Below are 18,392 nucleotides of genomic sequence, written 5' to 3'. Positions count from 1 at the left end.
CCACTCCTTCTCTGGATCCTTCCAAGCGCTGAGCATATACCTGCTCCTCAGTGAGATACCTGGTGAGCACATGGTGAATGAATACAGAACGTTTATTTTCACAATAAACGTCTGCCAATAACACACCTCTCCCTTGCCTTCATGCACCTACAACACTAGACCTGCTAGCTCATGAGTTCCCTAACAGATCCGAGTCCTGGCCACCAAATCAGCAACAACAGAAATGAAGACTGGAAGGCTGCCAGAGGCATGTATCTCGTGTGTGTGTGTGTGTGTGTTCCTTTCACTAGATCCAAACACCTATAAGAGAAGGGGAAAGAGTCAGGGATTAAACTAGAGGGACTAATCTTCGATCTAGCAACAGCAGACTCGTACTTCAAATCACACTCAAACCCCTGTTAAAACCGATCTCCCTTTAATACTTTGGGAAAGATGACTTGGAGCACTAGGAGAAATCTCAGAACTGGAAACCAGACTAACAAGATCACAAGTTCAGTGTGAAGCGTGGAAAATTAGCTCTTCATGTTATAAATTACTTAACCAGCCTGAAGAGTTATAATAAGTCGTCAAGAAGTTAGAAGGAACGCTGTAAGATTACGACAGGCATGCAAAGAAAAGGGCCATGAAGAAATGGGCCTCTTTGCCCCCAAAGCTTTTTCTAGACAAAACCTCCTAAGCCTTCAAGCACAAAGTTCAATGGCATGTCCACCTCAGATGATGAAATTTTTTTGGCCAATGAATGTGGCCTTACTGGCACTGCTTAATTAATTTGCAAATACTTTCAAAAACTGAAAATCCTTCCCATCCTGAGAATCTGAAAGACAGGTAGTAGAAAATGTTCTCTCTCTTTTGCAGATGGAAAAACTAAGGGAAAGAGAGTCAGCCACCTGATTGTGTCTGTAACAGAGATGGAAATATAAGCCTGGCTTCGTAATCCTGGCTTTAATACTTCTCTGTTGGTTTCATTCCATGCACTATCCATCCAAACCCTAAATGACCAGGAATATTAAAAACAAGTAACCTTTATGAAATGAGCAATTCCTGAAGCTTAATCCGGGGTGTTAAAAACCAGTAAAAAATTATTCTCAGAACTAAGGCAGACAAAAGACGGGAGCAGGGTGACTATTTCAGCAAGAAAGCAAGCCCTGTAATCTTCCAACAGTATAAAACCGTCAACTCAAGGCTGCTGATAGATGCAAGAAAATAAAGACATATTACAGTGGAACACGTTTAATTTTAGATATTGTGTCTATTTCTTCCATCTATCCTTTCTTGATCGGAGCTGTTTTAGAAAGACAGGACCACCCAGGTGATACCACCTTTCTCTGAGGTTTATAGCTGTGAGCTAAAACCTCCTCAATATGGAATTTTGTCCCCTGGGATCTTAAAAAAAACAAACCAGAAGTAAAGAAGGGAAATAAGTAAACAAATGAAAGCAAAAATTCACAATTCCCTATGTACTCCCTAACACACCCTGACCTGTTCCTTAAAAATTTAGTCCTTTGGGCATCAAATGAGGGGCTCTCTGATTTCCTGGTCTACAATCTGTCCTCGTGCCACTGAGTTAAATCAGAATCAAAATGCCATCAAAGGGGAAAAGGGATGGGACTATGGTTCGTTTCATGGCGTGAGTCTTTTGCTTCTGAAATAAGTCATGTTGTCAAAATCAGAACTGAGCAAGCAGACTCATATCTAATTCAGGAGAGGAAACGTAAGGGATTCAAATTTTCCAGGCTCTTGGCTGAGATCAGAGCTTAAACATGAAAAGAATTCTTCCGCAGACTCAAACCATTTCTGAATGTGTGAGCTGTGAGGAGACATCCCTGAAGCTATCAAACAATTTGGAAACAAGCTTGAGTGGCAATCCTCACATTGCCGAAAATGAACTGGGTACCCACCTCTCCCCAGACATAAAAGCTTCTTCAGAAAAAATGATTACAGAGGATTCTGTAGGCAGACAGCTCTTTAACTCAAGTAGGCATCAGTCTTCCTTAAGGAAGGCTTACAGGCCCATACGATGATCATCTACTATTTGTCCTCAATGGATTCCTACTTTCAGGTTCTATGACACTCTGTGTGGTAGGACCCAAAGTGGCTGGCCTAGGACTACCAGTCACAAATGTCCCTGAGTTCATGAGGCCAGAGGTGATTATCTTGTGGCACCCTATCAGACCAAAGGGAAGGAACCATTCTTTATAAAGCCCTGCCTACTCTGCTCTATGTTTTTTCTGTACATTACTTCTCTTACATAATCCTCACAGCCACCCCATGAGCCACTGACTCAGAACATCCTGTGAATTAAATAGTTAGGTGTGGGTTTATTATTTATTATACCTGTTAGGATCCCAGACTATCCTGAGTCAGTCAGTGAGTGCCACCCCAAAAACCATAGGAACAGATGACACAAGTCCCATCACCCAGAGACTCTTAGGAGCTCAAATATCTTCCAGGGGGATTCTTGCAAGTCCAGGTCACTTCTGGCCATAAAGGCTTTGAAAATGAAAATGTACTAGACTCTAGTCTGACCCTTTGAGGACAGGCTCAGGGCTAACCAATATTAACTACTTAAGAGTCAACTCTATTCTGCAAATGAGGGTGCCCGATTGCCAGGCTTCGTGTGCTGCCAGGCAGGCTCCCACCTCACATAAATAAATATAATCATTATTATAGTTCAGATAATAACCATGTACAGCCCACAGTACCAGGAAGTGGACTCATCTTATTCCCACCTCCTCGCTTGGCTTAGAGCCTTATGTGACTTCCGAAAGGCAAAGAGTAATAAACGTTAGCACACTTGGGGCTTCACAAGAAGCTGCTCTCCAAAACTTAGCTCCGTAGGACACGGCTTTGGCATCCACCATGACAATCCGATTTCAAGCACAGCTTGGCCATGGGCTCTAACTCCATTCTGCAGGACTACAAGTCTAACCATGGTTCTGCAGTTAGCGTGCCAGGTGGCACTGGGCAAACCACCACCTGTGTCTCAGTCTTCTTCAGTAACTCAGACGGTGACTTATTTTTTAAAATGGGTATCATATCAGAGATGCCACTGGACTACAGAAATAAATATATATAAATGTTTTGTATCATCACTGAAATACTTTATTTTATATAATGTAAGACCAAGTGTTGTGTATGCCATTGGACTGTTGACTAGTTTATCAAAATAGGACAGTTACATCATACTTTAATGTCTTCAGATAGGAAAGACAAAGCCTGAGATGAATGGTGGATCCATCATAAAACAGCCAAGTAGATCAGGAAAATGACCAACAAATTACAGTTAATGAGACATGACTCTACGAGTTTTAAACTTTAGGATCATAAAGAGGTAAGACTAGTATAAACAAGAAAATTCCACTCTGCACTTCACTGAAGCAAAAGCTAGGATTTGGTTTCTGATTACAAACAAAGAGACAGAGTGTCATAAGTGATTAACTGAAGGGTAGAAAGCGAAGTGTATGAAATTGCAGGTCATCAAGAATACAGGGACATATGAAGTTTGATTTTTGCTAGAAGACTCAAGAGTCAGCATAGTTTGAGTGACAGAGTAGAAGACCTACTTGCCAAACGCAACCAACACACCCTGTGTGGTTTGGGTGAAACCACCAAAATAGTCTGTTTCAGTTGCTGGACCTCCAAAGCAGAGGTGACAAGTTGCTGCCTTTAAGTCTGAAACTGAAACTGCATTAATAATAGTAATTAATAATAACAGGACGGTTAGGTTTAATTAATTTATTTGTTTAGATTGGTAATCCATTCACAGTGCAAACTTTAAAAGGCACAAAAATATTCAATAAAAACACTCATTTTTTTAAATTTATTTTTATATTGACATTATTACAGATGTTCCCCATTTCCCTCCTTTGTCTACCTCCACCCAGCCCCCCCCACCAGCCATCATCCCACTACTGTCTGTGTCCAAGGGCAAAAACTCTCTGCTTCTGAAATCTAGTCACCCATTCCCTTCCAAACAACAATTAATAAACAATTTTTTGTCTCACTTTCAGAATGGTCTAGCATTCACAAGTACCCACAAACACACACTTGTCTTTGACTTTTGTATCGTGCCTAGAACAGTGCCTGAAGCATGGGTCCTGCGCAAACATTTGTTGAATGGGTGAAATGAATACTATATGCGTACACTTCTTGCATCGTGCTTTTACTCAACTATATATTTGAAATAGCCCATGTCAGTGTATTTAAAGCTGCCTCACTCTTTTTATCTCTAAAAACGTGAAGTACAATATACACAGAGAAGTGCATGGACCATACACATGCATTTCACCGAATTTTCATAAACTGCATGCACCCGCCTAACCATTACCCAGATCGAGAAACAGAACAAGCATTACTAATAAATAATCTAAATGCAAATGCCCCAGTACACCTCCTACCCCTTACCCTGCAGACATCCACGCACTCTCCTCACTTCCACAAATGCAGTAGCTTTGCCTGTGTTGGTACTGACACAGAGTGATAGCACAGTATGTACTCCTTGGGGTGTGCCTTCTTTCACATCGCCATGTCTGTGACAGTTATCCATAGTTTTGTGTGTACACGTAACTCATTCATTCTCACTGCCCTGCGGCATTTCACTGTGTGAGGATACCACAATGTACACATCAGTTCACCTGTGGTCAGGCATATACATTTTTCCAATTGGGGGCTATGCTGAAGAGTGGATGGTGAACATTTTGTACAAGTCTTTTCCTGGAAACGTATTTTTATTTCTCTATGAGTGGAACCGCTAGGTCACAGGGTAGATGTACATCTAACTTCACTAGGAACTGCTAAACAGTTTTTTTTTTGTTTTTTTTTTAAATATATCTTTATTGATTTCAGAGAGAGGAAAGGAGAGGGAGAGAGAGAGCTAGAAACATCAATGATGAGAGAGTCACTGATCGAGCCCGCAACCCGGGCATGTGCCCTGACCGAGAATCGAACCCCGATCGCCTGGATCCTAGGCGGAGGTTCAACCGCTGAGCCACACCCGGCAGGGCTGCTAAACAGTTTTCCAAAGTGGTTGCAATAATTTACACTCCCACTAGGGCAACACTTGGTATTTCTTTTCTTTCCTTTTTAATTTTTTTAATCAATGTGGCCCTTTGGGTGGGGTTAGCGTTGTCTGGCATTGTGTTTGCACCTCCTGAATGACAGATGTAGACCAGCGCCCTTCCATATGTTTATCACACACTTGGGTATCACTGATTCGTCAAGTGTTTATTCAAATATTTTGCCCATTTTTCTATTGGGTTATTGTTTTCTCTTATTAATTTGTAAGTAATTCTTTACATATTCACAAGATGATGTACTGAGAATGTCTTGTTCCACTCTTTTTAATGTCTTAAGGGTGTCTTTTGGTGAAAAGAAACTCTTAATTTTAATATAACTCAGTATATATATATTTTTTAAGTTAGCTTTTTTTGGCCCTCTTAAGAGATCTCTGCCTACTGCATAGTCAAAGGGATATTCTCTTGTGCTTTCTTTTTTTTAGCCTTTTTATTTCTTTTAAGCTTCCACTGTTTACCTTTCATACATTTGGAATTTATTTTTTTTAATCCTTGCCTGAGGATATGTTTTTATAGATTTTTAGAGAGAAGAAGAGAAGGGGAAGTGGGGAACACTGATCGGTTGCCTTCCATACATGCCCTGACCTGGGGCCAAACCTGCAATCCAGGTATATGCCCTGACCAGGAATGGAACCTGCAACCTTTCGGTGCAATGAGCAACACCCAACCAACTGAGCCACTGTGGCTGGGCGACATTTTTCAAAACAGATAACCAATTGACCGAACACCATTTTTTTTGAAGAGGTCATCCTTTAACCACTGTACTTCAGTGCCGTCTTTGTCAGACACTTTGTCTATCCGGAACCTGATTCTTTTTAATGGCTGTATAGTACTCCACTGTATGTATGTACCATACATTACTAAACCGATTTCCAACTGATTGACATTTAAGTCATTTTCATGTCTTTGCTATAAATAATGCTGTAATAAATAATCATATGTCCTTCCTCAAATGTGTTAGCACGTCGTAGGACAAACTCATAAAAATGGAATTGCTAAGTCAAAGGTATGAGCATTTTAAATTTTAATCAATATTTGATAAAGGTTGTTCCAATTTTAATTGGATTTTTCAAACCATAACAAACTGTACACGCGGTATTTTTATAAGGCACGGCACACTAGAATTTCAACTACACCAAAGTTTCTAACATTTCTGAGCCTTAGAATCCCCTTTTCAAAAACAATAAATGCATAACTATGCTTCTAGAATCCACAGATTGACAAAATATATAAAACCATGCAAGTTCACGGAAACTGTGCCGTAGAACCCTGTGAGATGGAAATTAAAATGAATCACGTTGTCACGATTCGAGGGGCAGGCCTTCCTGCTCCACAAGAAGAGCAAAGACACCTGCTCCTGCTCAGAAAGAAGCTCAAAGCCCAGCTGGAGCATCCGGAAACCAGGTGGAGAGACACTGTCCCTGTTCCAGGAGGGGTCTGCCCACGAGAGTGACAGTGGCTGTCTCAGCAGACAAAGATGCATCTCCTCCCTAGGACTAAGCTGTCTGTGTCAGGGAGAAGAGAGCAGAAGTTGGATCTGCCTTGGGAATAGAAGCCTTCCTCAGACTGCTAGGTCAAGTCTTCAGAACATGGCATCACCATTTTGTTCAAAATACAGGTCTATAAACAAACCAATGTTCCCTCACTTCTCAGTAAGTATTACAATCCTTCCTTCACCCCTCAGCACTCTGAACCATAGTGACATTCGTCCTCAAACATGCCTGTGATATCGTAAGAATGTCTCACTACTTGTTAATTTTGCAGCTGACACCATGTCAATACCCGGCGACCACTGGGCCCCCAGCAGGCCTGAAACCATGTAACCACCGTGGAATCCACAGCGTGACTTCCACTTTGCAGGCTCAAACCTCCAAAACAAACTTCCTTTCCAGAACTCTTAAAAAGGGGAAGATGAACAGCAAAGGAAACCATCGATGAAATGAAAAGGCAGCCTACCAAAAAGAAGATATTTAGAAATTATATATCTGATCAAGGGTTAATATCCAAAATACGTAAGAACTCACACAATTCAATGGCAAAAAAAAACAAACAACCCAATGAAAAAATGAGCGGATGATCGAAAGACATTTTCCCAAAGAGGACATACAGATGGCCAAGAGGTACAGGAGAAGACGCTCAACATCACTAATGATCAGGGAGATGCAAATCAAAACAGGCAGGGTAGTAGGCTAGGGAAATTCCTTGGCAAGTAAAATGGGGAAGCTGATGGCTAGCTGAACAAACTGGCCAAGCAATTAATAGCCAGATACAGACGGTCACCAGGGTTAAAAGCCCCAGGTGCCTAGCAGGGGGCAAAACTGGCCCTAGACCTCACCCCTAGGGGGGCCTTTCCTCCCCCGGCATAACGCTGGTGGCTGGTCTTAGACTCCCCCTGACCTTTCCTCCCTAGAGATAACATCTAGGCCTCGGTTGTATTTCAGCTCCAGGCCCAGAAAAGCAGCAAAACCAGGCGGGCGAGGCCACGACCAGCTGCAATGACTAATGACCCCCTGCCCTGGGCTGACCATCAGGGGAGACCAGGATCCTGAAAGGACACACCTGGGAAAGCCGATGAATATTCTGTTGAGATCCTCCCATAAGACTCACCTAAACTCCCAGCCTTTAAAACCCCTCAAAACGAAAGTGCGAGGGTGTACTCTCCCTCCTGGGCTCCTGTGCCTTTCCCTTCCCCCTTTTCTTCCCTCCCAGGCATGCATCTCTTAAACTCTCAGGGTCCCCAGGGGAGCAATGGGCTGCAGCAGCTCATCCCAGGCCAACCCCCCAAACCTGTCTCCAAGGCCCCCTTTCCTCTGACTTTGCAGGGAGCTGACAGCAGCCCTGCCTCAGCTCATTTCTCTCCCCTAACATTTTGAGAGAGCCAAAGCAGTCCCACTAGGCTCCCTCCTGCTGCTGCTTCTATGCTAAGCCCGTCCTTGTTTCACTGTCCCCAGCTTTAATAAACGTCCTCTAAAAGTCACCTGGACTGGTATTATGAAATCTTTCCTGCATGAAGTCAAGAACCCACACACTACAGCCACCCAAGGCAGACTCGCTCCTGGCTCTGGGCCGGTCCCCTTTCCGGTAACAAAACCACAATGACATATCACACCTACTAGAGTGTCTATCATAAAAAAGGCAAGAGATAACAAGTCGGGTGAGGAAGTGGAGAAAAGGGAACCCTGTGCACTATTGGTGGGAATGTAAATTGGTGCAGCCGCTAGGCAGAACAGTATGGAGGTTCCTCAAAAAATTAAAAACTGAGTTACCATATGATCCAGCAATTCCACTTTTGGGTGTTTATCCAAACTATAGTTAACAGTACTACAGTGTATATCCGAAATTGCTAAGACAGTGAATGTCATTAAAGTTCTCACTGAAAGGAAACTATTGTAACTATGTGTGGCTATTGATGTTAACTGGACTTACTGTTGTGATCATTTCACTATGTATACAAAGAATCCTTATGTTGTACACCTGAAACTAATATAATGTTATATGTCAATTAAGCCCCAATTAAAGAGAGAGGGAAGATGATTTAATAGCTGAATCTTATTTATAACCAAACCTCCATAAGGAAAAAACTCAGGGAAGACACAGGCCCTGTCCCCTCAGGATTGTGTGCAAGAGCTCACTGTGCAGACCCTCAAGCAGACGTGATACAGGAACTTGCTCTCTCCCGAGTTATAATGAGAAATGAAGCAGCTGGGACGCAAGTTGAAACACAAATCCGCTACCTGGCTGTGTGATTTTGGTAAGTTCCCTTCTATCTCCAGGGCATATTTTCCCAATAGAGTGGGGATGTGAGCCAAAAGGTGATGCTTACAGAATCTAGCTGTTGCTATTTCACGATTCGGTACACAGAAGGGCAAAGCTGCTAGGTTTCCATAACTGAGCCTTATGACTTACCCTTAAAGTGGTCTCTAGAAGGAAAGGCTGGGGAGTGAGAGCCCTATATAGTTCCAGGCTCACAGAAAAAGAACCACATCCAGCCGCAGGTACAGGGGCAACTAGCTAGTCAGCGGGAGGCCTTCTTACTCACCTTGGGTGAGTCAGCAAAGGGCTATTTTCAAAGAAGAATTCATATCCGCTGCAATTTCCTTCCCTAGAGTTGTTTTAAAAAAAAACAAAGAATAAACGCCCAGGATTCTAGAGAGGGAATCCTAGGGGTCCAACTACTTCCTCTGACATCGACAGTTCCATAGTTGAACGAGATGTGAAAATGTAAGAGAAAATGGCACAAACGGGAAAGGTGGGCCCAGGAATATAAAGTCATGAACAACAGCAGCTTTGCGATGACACAGAGCTTTGTGTCAAAGACAAAGACCACTTTTGTCTCTTGCTCTGGAACTGGCTGCCAGCGATTCAGACAACCCTTTGAGGGAGCCCTGACTCCAGCCCAGGCTCCAAGAGGACATGGCCTGAACATCACTTGGAAAAATAAAATTAACACGACTGTCCTCTGCTTTTCCTTACGCGCCCAAATCTCTGCCTCCAAATCATTTCTTAGCCCGATTTCAAAAGCACTTTTTTAAGCTTAAAAATAAAACCCTGAGGTATGCTGGAGACTACTTATAAACCACTGTCAAAGGATTTCATACATCCTTTAATGTCCCAGAGAGTAAGCATATCATAGGTGATTTTACCTATTTGATCAGGGAGAAAACTATTTCCCTCCATTGAATTATTTCGTTAAAGACAAACCATGTGACCTTTGTCAAGTTCCTGGGTCATGGATAGAGTCATTAGGGGTCAAGTTTTATTACAACTCTATTACAACTCCTTCCAAAGAACTGAAAGGAGTTGTAACAGAATTTGACCAATATTCCATTTTAAATTCTTTTGACAGTACTAAAATGCCGTACATGTACAGAGTTATAATTATAATGTTATTACATTTAATAACATTGCTGCATATAAACTAGCAGTTGAAAAAAATTGCTTTATGTAAAAATTCATGGCTATGAGACTAGATTCCTTGCTCCCAGACCCTACAGGTTTGTCTCTTAAAACACAGGCGAGGACAGACCACAATTAATTTAACTTTCAGCAAACAGGATGACAGACTGACCACAAGCCTTCTGGAAATCTGGACAAACTAAAGTGTGAGTAACTACGACCTCTGTTTCAAAGCCCCTCACTAGTCCTCCAAATTACTGTTCCTTCTCCACATTCCTTGTGATCTTTTTACCTTTTTTCCGTAACTGCCCTGTGTTTACTGTAAGGCATCACAACTCCTTTTCGGTAACAGGGAATAGCAAACGAATGGAAATGCCTTGCTTCTTGGTGACACTGCACCTTTTTTCCTCTGCAACTCACGCGCTCCACACAGCATTAACCCAGTGACTCAGACCTCCTAAAGCCCACGCGCCACTGTGGTCAAGTTTTTCTTTCCGCTGAGCAGATCCTACAATGCCCCTTCCTCCATGCAGCCTCCACAGATCACAGAGCAGGGGAAAGCCAATTCCTATTGTTCCCGTCCTAGGTAACAACCCAACATTTAGGAGCTCCACGTTCACACAATCCTTTGCGTAAACAATTCATTAAATCTGTTTTACCTATTACCTGTTTCTTTTCCCTACTGCTTTTGATTGTGTCTCACTAGAAGCTTGCTCTTCAGGGTGTGGGGAAAATTCCCTCTTACTGAGAATTTGGGCAGGGGATAGGTGCAGTGCTCGGGCATGCCTTCGTTTATTTACTGAGTGCTGGCCATGAGCTGGATGCAGTTCCAAGGGCTGGGGCACACTGATGACAAAGATGATGTTCCTGTCCTCACAGCTTCACATCTAATATGGGGGACAGACAGTGAACACTAGCCAAGAAATGAACAGGACAATTACAGACCACATGAAGGAAGTAGACAGAGGATAAACACGGAGAGGTGTGGGCAGGCAGGACCCAGACAGTGGTGCTATTCCAAGGGCTCTCGAAAGGATCTCTTGCCCCAGTGGGCATGGCTCAGCGGTTAAGCATCGACCTAGATCCAGGCGATCGGGGTTCGATTCCCGGTCAGGGCACATGCCCGGGTTGCAGCTTGATCCCCAGTTGGGGGCATGCAGGAGGCAGCCGATCAATGCCGACTCTCTCATCATGGATGTTTCTCTCTCTCTCTCCCTCTCCCTTCCTCTCTCTGAAATCAATAAAGATATTTTTTTTTTAAAAAAAGGGGGGATTTCTCTAAGGAGGGCTTATTCAAACCGAGACCTGAACAATACAAGAAAATGATTGTTTTCAATTCTCTTCTTCTCCAGCTACAGTTGATCCTCACAGATCCTGTATGTGTGGATTCTCTCAGTTGCTAACATTTATTTGCAACCCCCAGTGGACACTCCTGGTGCTTCTGCGGTCACTAGAGACGCATGCGGAGGGCCGAGCCAGGTGATGCTATCCTCTTCTCGTTTCAATTCTCATACTGTATTCAAGGGTCCTTTTTGTGATCAATTTAATAACATGTTTTTGTTACTTTTGTGCTTTTTGTTGATTTTGCAGTTTAAATGGCCCCCAAGCAGAGCGCTGAGGTGCTGTCTAGTGGCTCTAAGTACAAAAAGGCTGGAGGTGCCTTATGAAGAGCACACGTGTGTTAGATAAGTTCTGTTCAAGCAAGAGTGACAGTGCTGTTGGCCATGGGTCCAACATTAGTGAGCCAACCAACGGTGCATATGAAATAAGGTCTGTAAACCTTAACCACAACACACATAAAACACGTTATGGGCTGATCAGCTGATGAAGATGTGACCAGAGCCTCACAGGAACTGACCTTGCATTTCCCCAGGAGCAGGTACTCCGAAGTCACTAATTCAGAGCTGTGGTGACTTCTAGAACATGAGCTGCCTGCCATAAACAAGGAGACTCTGCAGTACACTGAGAGAAAGTTTCAGCTGGACACAAGCCTCCAAACCTTGACAGGCAAGAGTACCCGGCCAGAATTCGGCATCCTGCTGGTGTGTCCCTGCTCCCTTCATCTTTACAGCTGCTTCTTTCTATGGCAAGTGATGCTCACCCTCCTTTTGTGGTAGGAATGTAAGGTTTTCTTTTTCAATAACTGTTTTAAGAAGAAAAAAAAAAAGAAAAGAGAAAAGAAAAGAAGACAACGTAAAGAAAATAGTAAGTAGAAAATAATACAGAAGACAACTGGGTATGGCAGTGGGCACAAAGCTGCCACACAAGGTACCTGGACAGGTAGAGAGCAAGGGGACAGATAAACAACTGAAGTTTGGGAAACACATATGGTGAAGAGTTTGGCTTAGGAGTGAGATTTTATATGGCCATGGATACGGCCATGGGTGAGAAATGTATCTTCTATGAACCTCAGTTTTTTTTAATCTGGCAAATGGGACAATCTGTGAGAATTACAGCTTTATCTCAATGATTTAATGAGATAACGTGCAAAACAGCAACACTGAAACTTTTTGGTATCAGAACTCCCTTCCGCTATTAAAAATTATTGAGAACCCCAAAGAGCTTTTGTTTATGTGGGTTACATCTGTGATTATTTACCACATTAAAAATTCAAGTAACACATTTTTAAAGTACTTATTTGTTGAAGTAACCACAATAAACCCAATCCATGTTAGCAAAAAAATACGTATTTTTTTAATATCAAAACTACTTTCCCAATAACTATGTATGGTGTCAGATGGGTCCTAGACTTACTGGGTGATCACTTTGTAAGGTATATACATGGCTAACCACTATATTTTATGTCAACTGTAATTAAAATTTTTTTTTAAAATTTCCAAACAAGACACATAGAGGTGTAGCACTGTTTTGCATATTTGTAAATCTCTTTAACGTCTGGTTTCACAAAGGCTGTTAGAGTCTCATGCCTACTTCTGCATTTAATCTGTTGCAATATCACACTCCATGTAGCTCTGGGAGGCTACATGAGAGAACAGAGTGAAAACAGATCCATCACATCTTAGTATTGTTGTGAAAAATGTTTTAATCTCCTGGACCCCTGAAAGTGTCTCTGAGACCCCCACATGTCCCTGGAAGATAATGAAATAAAGGGTTCAGAACAGTGCCTGTCACTAGGTAAATTCTTAATAAATATTAATTCTCTAGGCCTTCATTTTTAGCCTCATGTTGTCAGAACATAAATATACTAGTGCAAAGATTTCTTCAATTCACGACAACTGTATATCCAGCACAGTGTCTCCTGTAGACAGGTGATCAACAAGTGCTACTGTTGTTGGTTGTTCTGGTTCTGTAACTAATTAGCTGTGTGATCTTCAGCCAAGGATTCTTAATCTGTGCTCCAATTCAGAGGCTCATGGACTTGAAAAGTACATCTCTATTTTCTGACACTCAGCATGTACTTCAATTACAACTAGAGGCAATAAAACCACAGCTGTACCAGCAGTACCAGCGATACTGTCACCAGTAGATCCCAGGTAATTTCATATCACATTATGGTTACTGCAGATATCTTGAAAAATCATTTATGCTCAGCACTAATTCAAAAGTATGGTAGTTATTAGACCTACCACTAGATTTTGTTATTTAATAGATTAATGGGGAAGCACATATATATCCATATCACACTTGCAAATATCTTGACAACTGTATTTCAACACAACTTGATTCATTTTTAATCCTGCATATTTGACTTTGTGCCCTTAAAAGTATTATTCTGACAAAGAGGTCAATCAGCTTAACCAGATGGCCAAGAGGGTTCAGGCAACCAAAAAGGTAAGGACTCCTGGTGTTCAGTTATCTCTTTAGGCACCAAGTTCCTCTCTTTAAAAGGGAACTGGACTAATTACTTTCTGAGACCCCTCCCAGCTCTAACCCTCCAGCTAGAGTACACCAAACAGTGGTACCCCTGGTGGGGAGGAAATGAGAGGAAACCCACATACACTTGAGAGAATTAGCCAAGAGTCTGCTTTCAGTTTTTACACCAGCATTTGAGAATCTACAAAGTCAAATACATTTGGACTCCTGGGGCCTAGTACAGCTAAAGGGTTGAAAAGCTCACAGTGAGAGCCAATACTCCCCCAAGCTACCTTTTATCACATTATAAAACTACGTATTACAAATCCTAGCAAACAACAATGAATTACTTTGCAAAGAATCCATCATCAACATAATCTGGGCCTGTTCTTGAGAGAAATAACGGACTTAAAAGTAAATGTGCCAATAATCAGCTGACTAATCTGAATATGTATCATTAATCTTTGCTTAAAATCTAAGTGAAAGTGTTTATAGCCTCGTATCCTCAAACAGAACAAATGAAACAAAGAAAAAGAATAACAAGAGAAAGCAAGAAAGAAAAAGGAAGGAAGAAAAGAGCTGCCCATGGCTGAGGGGAAGAGCGCCTTTTCCTAAACTCTCAGCACTGAGCACTGCACACCTGGGTACTAAGGGACCAGACGTTTATTTATTTATTTATTTTTTAAATACATCTTTATTGATTTCAGAGAGAGGAAAGGAGAGGGAGAGAGAGAGCTAGAAACATCAATGATGAGAGAGTCATTGATCGAGCCCGCAACCCGGGGCATGTGCCCTGACCAGGAATCGAACCCTGATCGCCTGGATCCTAGGTCGATGCTCACCTGCTGAGCCACGCCCGGCCGGGCAGGGACCAGCCGTTTAAAGGAGCAGGTCCTCTGGTCCTCTCACTTGATAAAACAGCACACACAGGTCATTTAGTCCCACCTACTGCTAAAGATTGAGCCAACAATGCCATGTCTAAGAACTAAGAAAGCCCAGACAGGTTGCATTTCAGTCCCTGTGGGCTATGTCAGGGACAGCCAACAGTGGCACCAAGATGACACAGGGCAGTAGAGACTGCTGGCTTCACGGCCCATAATTCAAAGCAAGAGCAAAGTGCTATTCTCACACAGAGCAGCTCTGAGTCATCCAAATGCTTCAAAATGACCAGCACATGGTTCCCTTCACCTGGAAATGAAATCTGTTTCGCAGACACTCAGAAGTGACAACAGCCCCCCCCCCCCCAAAAGACCAACAAGCCAATTTTTCCGATTATACTTAAACGAGTCCGTCTATTCTATGCTTCCTTGTTTCTCAGCAGCATACCTCGTGTGTCTACTTGCAAAAATAAAGACAGACAGAGGGCTCTCACTTTGTCAACCATACAACAGAACAAAATAAAATTCATACTGGAGAAAATGAGATGCTAAAACCTAATGGGGGAAAACTGCTTTAAATCATCACAGAAGCTTGGCTAGTGCTTTAGGGCATCATCGCACCACCAAGGACAAGCAGTTACTAAACGCACTCTATACCTAGTCTACCCTGTGAGTGACAGGGACAGAAAGCCATAACCTTCTGGTTCACTGAACCCAAGGATAAGAGGGTATGTAATGAATACGGTATGGAACTGTGATGAAGAGGTGTGAAGGTGTGAGCCCTGAGGAAAAGTCTGGATGGTGGGATGCAGAAGGTAGGAGGGCACCCTGGACAGGGGACAAGCACACGGGAGCAAAGTCACAAAGGAGGGACTTTCCATGGAATGTTGCACAAGAGTGAGGAGGGCAGTGTCTGCACGGGAGGGTTAATGAGAGAAGCCGGGGGAGATAAGGTTGGCGAAGATATACTGAACCTTGAAAGCTGGGCTCGGTTTAGACTTTACCCTGCAGGCCAAGGAAGGCTTCTACGCACGGAGGTGATATGAACAACAAAGTGCTTTCGGAATAAACAATAGAGATTTTATTCTCAGATTATCTGTCCTAACAGTGGGTCCTTTTGTCAAACACAGATTAATCAGAATCTATTGTGGCCAGTGAAATGAGTGCCCCAAATGATGTCCAGGGCCAATTTTGCCACCACCTATGCCCTGGAAACGCAATTCAAATACTGTTCTTGAGCCAGGTAGCTCAGCTGGTTAGAGCGGGAAACACCAAGGTGGCAGGTTCCATCCCCAGTCAGGGCACATACAAGAATCAACCAATGAGCGCATAAGCTAGTCAAACAATAAATTGGTATTTCTCTCTTCCTTTCTCTCCCTTCCTCTCTTTGTAAAATCAATCAATCAATACAATGACTCCATGACAGGGAAATAAAGAGAGAAGGAGAACATATCATATTTGCTCCTATGACTATCTCAATAAAAATCACATTGTGGAGCTATGTTTGCATTAACTACACCAAAGTCCTAGCAGTTTTGGAAACAGCTTTTATCCTGTTAAAGTTAGAATAGATAACCTTTTTGTAAGTACTAAGTAACAATTAGGCACTGTTCAATATGCTTTAAACGAATCCCATCCACTATAGAGTATTTTACTTCCATTACTACTGGCTACTTACTGTCACCTGACTATGAGTCCCTGTCTGAAGCCTCATGACCAAGTCATGACCATGTGGTCTGGGGCAGGACAAACAACACCTAGCCATTTCTGAGTTGTAGCCAAAGGAGAGTGCAAGGATTCTAAAAAAAATTCAAAGATAAAAAAGGTTTTGGAATAGGGGAACACAATGACTAATATATATATATATATATATATATATATATATATACACACACACACACACACACATAGAGTTAGTTATATAGTTATATAGTTATAGTTGTTATAGTTATAGTTATAGTTGTAGTTATACATACACACACATGCATAATACATAAACGATCACAAGCTAAGAGTAACAGCAAATATGAGAGGCTTTGTTTGTTTTTATTAACTGACTCAGGGCTAGAGAGTTGAAAAGAACCTAGAGATGTTAAGAGTTATCTCTGAAAGTGACTTTGCCATCAGAAAACACAGGCTAGGTTCAGGACCTCTCCCTAGAAAGGAGTGAGGTGAGGAAAAATGGGGCAGGGAAGGGAGTAAAATCAAAGATTAGATTATGAACAGGCCAAATGAATGACCCTGGGAGGAAGTGATGATTCAATTCTGTGTTTATACTAGGGAATCCCTCCGAAATCTAATTGCCACCATAAAGTCCCCAGCTAATGGCAGTCTTCCCACAAGACCTGAACCACCTCAATCCTTGATGAAAACGAGGGCCATGGTTTTCACCTGGACCAACCCCCCCCCCCCCCCCCAACGGACACAGCAGCAACCCTTCCGCTAGTCACCCGGACCCTCCAGCAGCGCTGCGATGAACGCCAGGCGCCCAGCAGGGGACCTGTCACAATTTCCTGAATAAAATGTTCACGGAGCTGCGGCCAGGTGGCTCAGCTCGTTAGGGCGTTGGGGGGGAGACACCAAGGCTGCAGGTCTGATCTCCAGACAGGGCAGGGCACATACAAGAATCAACCAATGAGCGCAGAAGCAAGTGAAACAACAAAATCGATGTTTCTCTCTCTCTAAAATCAATCAACCAAATTTAAAATATAAAATGTCCTCGGCCGATCGCACGGCGGAACTCGGGGTTCAGAAGGCAGTCTTAGACCCTCTCCTTACACTCCGTCAGGAGGTGAGCCCTAGGGGTCCCCACCCCGGTTCCCAAGCCTGCGGCGCGCTTCCTGTCTCTCCCACCACGTCCGCACCACGACCTGAGTTTCCCACTCACTTTACAGCTGCAATCAGCACCCCAGGCCCTCGGCGAGGGGAGGGGGCTTTCCATCCCCAGCTCCTCACTTTGGAGCTTCAGAGAAGCACTGGGACCCCGAGCAGCACCGCCCAACGCGGCCGGTTCAACTCCTGAAGCGCACGGCGCGCTGGGCAGGAGCGGGGCGAGCACCGGCCCCGGGAGCCCTCGGGGTGACCGCGGGGCGCCCTCGCCTCTGACGTTTCCACTGTGCAAAGCGCTGAAGCTTCGGGTTCGCGAGCAACTTGTCCCGTCCCGGAGCCCAGATGCCAAATGCACTTCTAGCTGCGCGGCTTCCCCAAACCCGGAGTAACCGCTCCCGCGGGCTCGGAGGGCTCCGCTGCCCGCCCGCCCCGCACGGCCGCCGCGGGAGGGGAGTCGGGCTGCGCCGCGGGGGCAGCGGCAACCGGACCCGGTCCCCGCCCGGCGCGCGCCCCCAGCGCCCCGAGTCGCTGCGCAACTTCGCGCGGGGCAGAGCCGCCCCCGCGCCCTCGGCGAGCACTCACCGACGCCGTACTTCTGCCGCTTGGTCGGGATCCAGCGGGCCATGGCGGCGACCTCGCCCCGCGGCGGCGGCGACCGCAGCTACAACTCCCCGGGCGCCAGCCGCCGCGCCGCCGCGCTCCTGCGCGCCCCGGGCTCCTCCGCCATTTCCAGCAAACTTCGCCCGCCCCGCCGGCGACTCCGGCGCCCCGCGCCGCCCCGCTCCGCGCCTCCCGCCCGGGACTCGCTCCGGCTCGGGCCCGGCCCGCGGTCACCTGCTGGGCCGGACACCCGCGCCGCCGTGCGCACCCCTCCCGGCGCCGCCCCGGCCCCTCCCGCGGCCGC

The 18,392-nt window shown here is 44.3% G+C and overlaps 1 protein-coding gene across 1 annotated transcript in view; it reads right to left on the bottom strand.

The window, feature by feature from the left end:
- Positions 1-18,190, bottom strand: part of DOCK5 (dedicator of cytokinesis 5) — a 162,033-nt gene extending 143,843 nt beyond the window's left edge. The window contains exon 1 of the mRNA XM_087816863.1: positions 18,071-18,190. Coding sequence (XP_087672989.1) covers positions 18,071-18,113 — 43 coding nt within the window. The 5' untranslated portion in view covers positions 18,114-18,190. The remainder of the gene's footprint in view (positions 1-18,070) is intronic.
- Between the last annotated feature and the right edge of the window lie 202 nt (positions 18,191-18,392).

This window comes from Miniopterus natalensis, chromosome 4 (genome assembly GCF_054644295.1).
Source record: "Miniopterus natalensis isolate mMinNat1 chromosome 4, mMinNat1.hap1, whole genome shotgun sequence".
NCBI lineage: Eukaryota > Metazoa > Chordata > Mammalia > Chiroptera > Miniopteridae > Miniopterus > Miniopterus natalensis.
The sequence above is the reverse complement of the archived record's forward strand: the minus strand, read 5'-3'. Positions and strand labels throughout refer to the sequence as shown.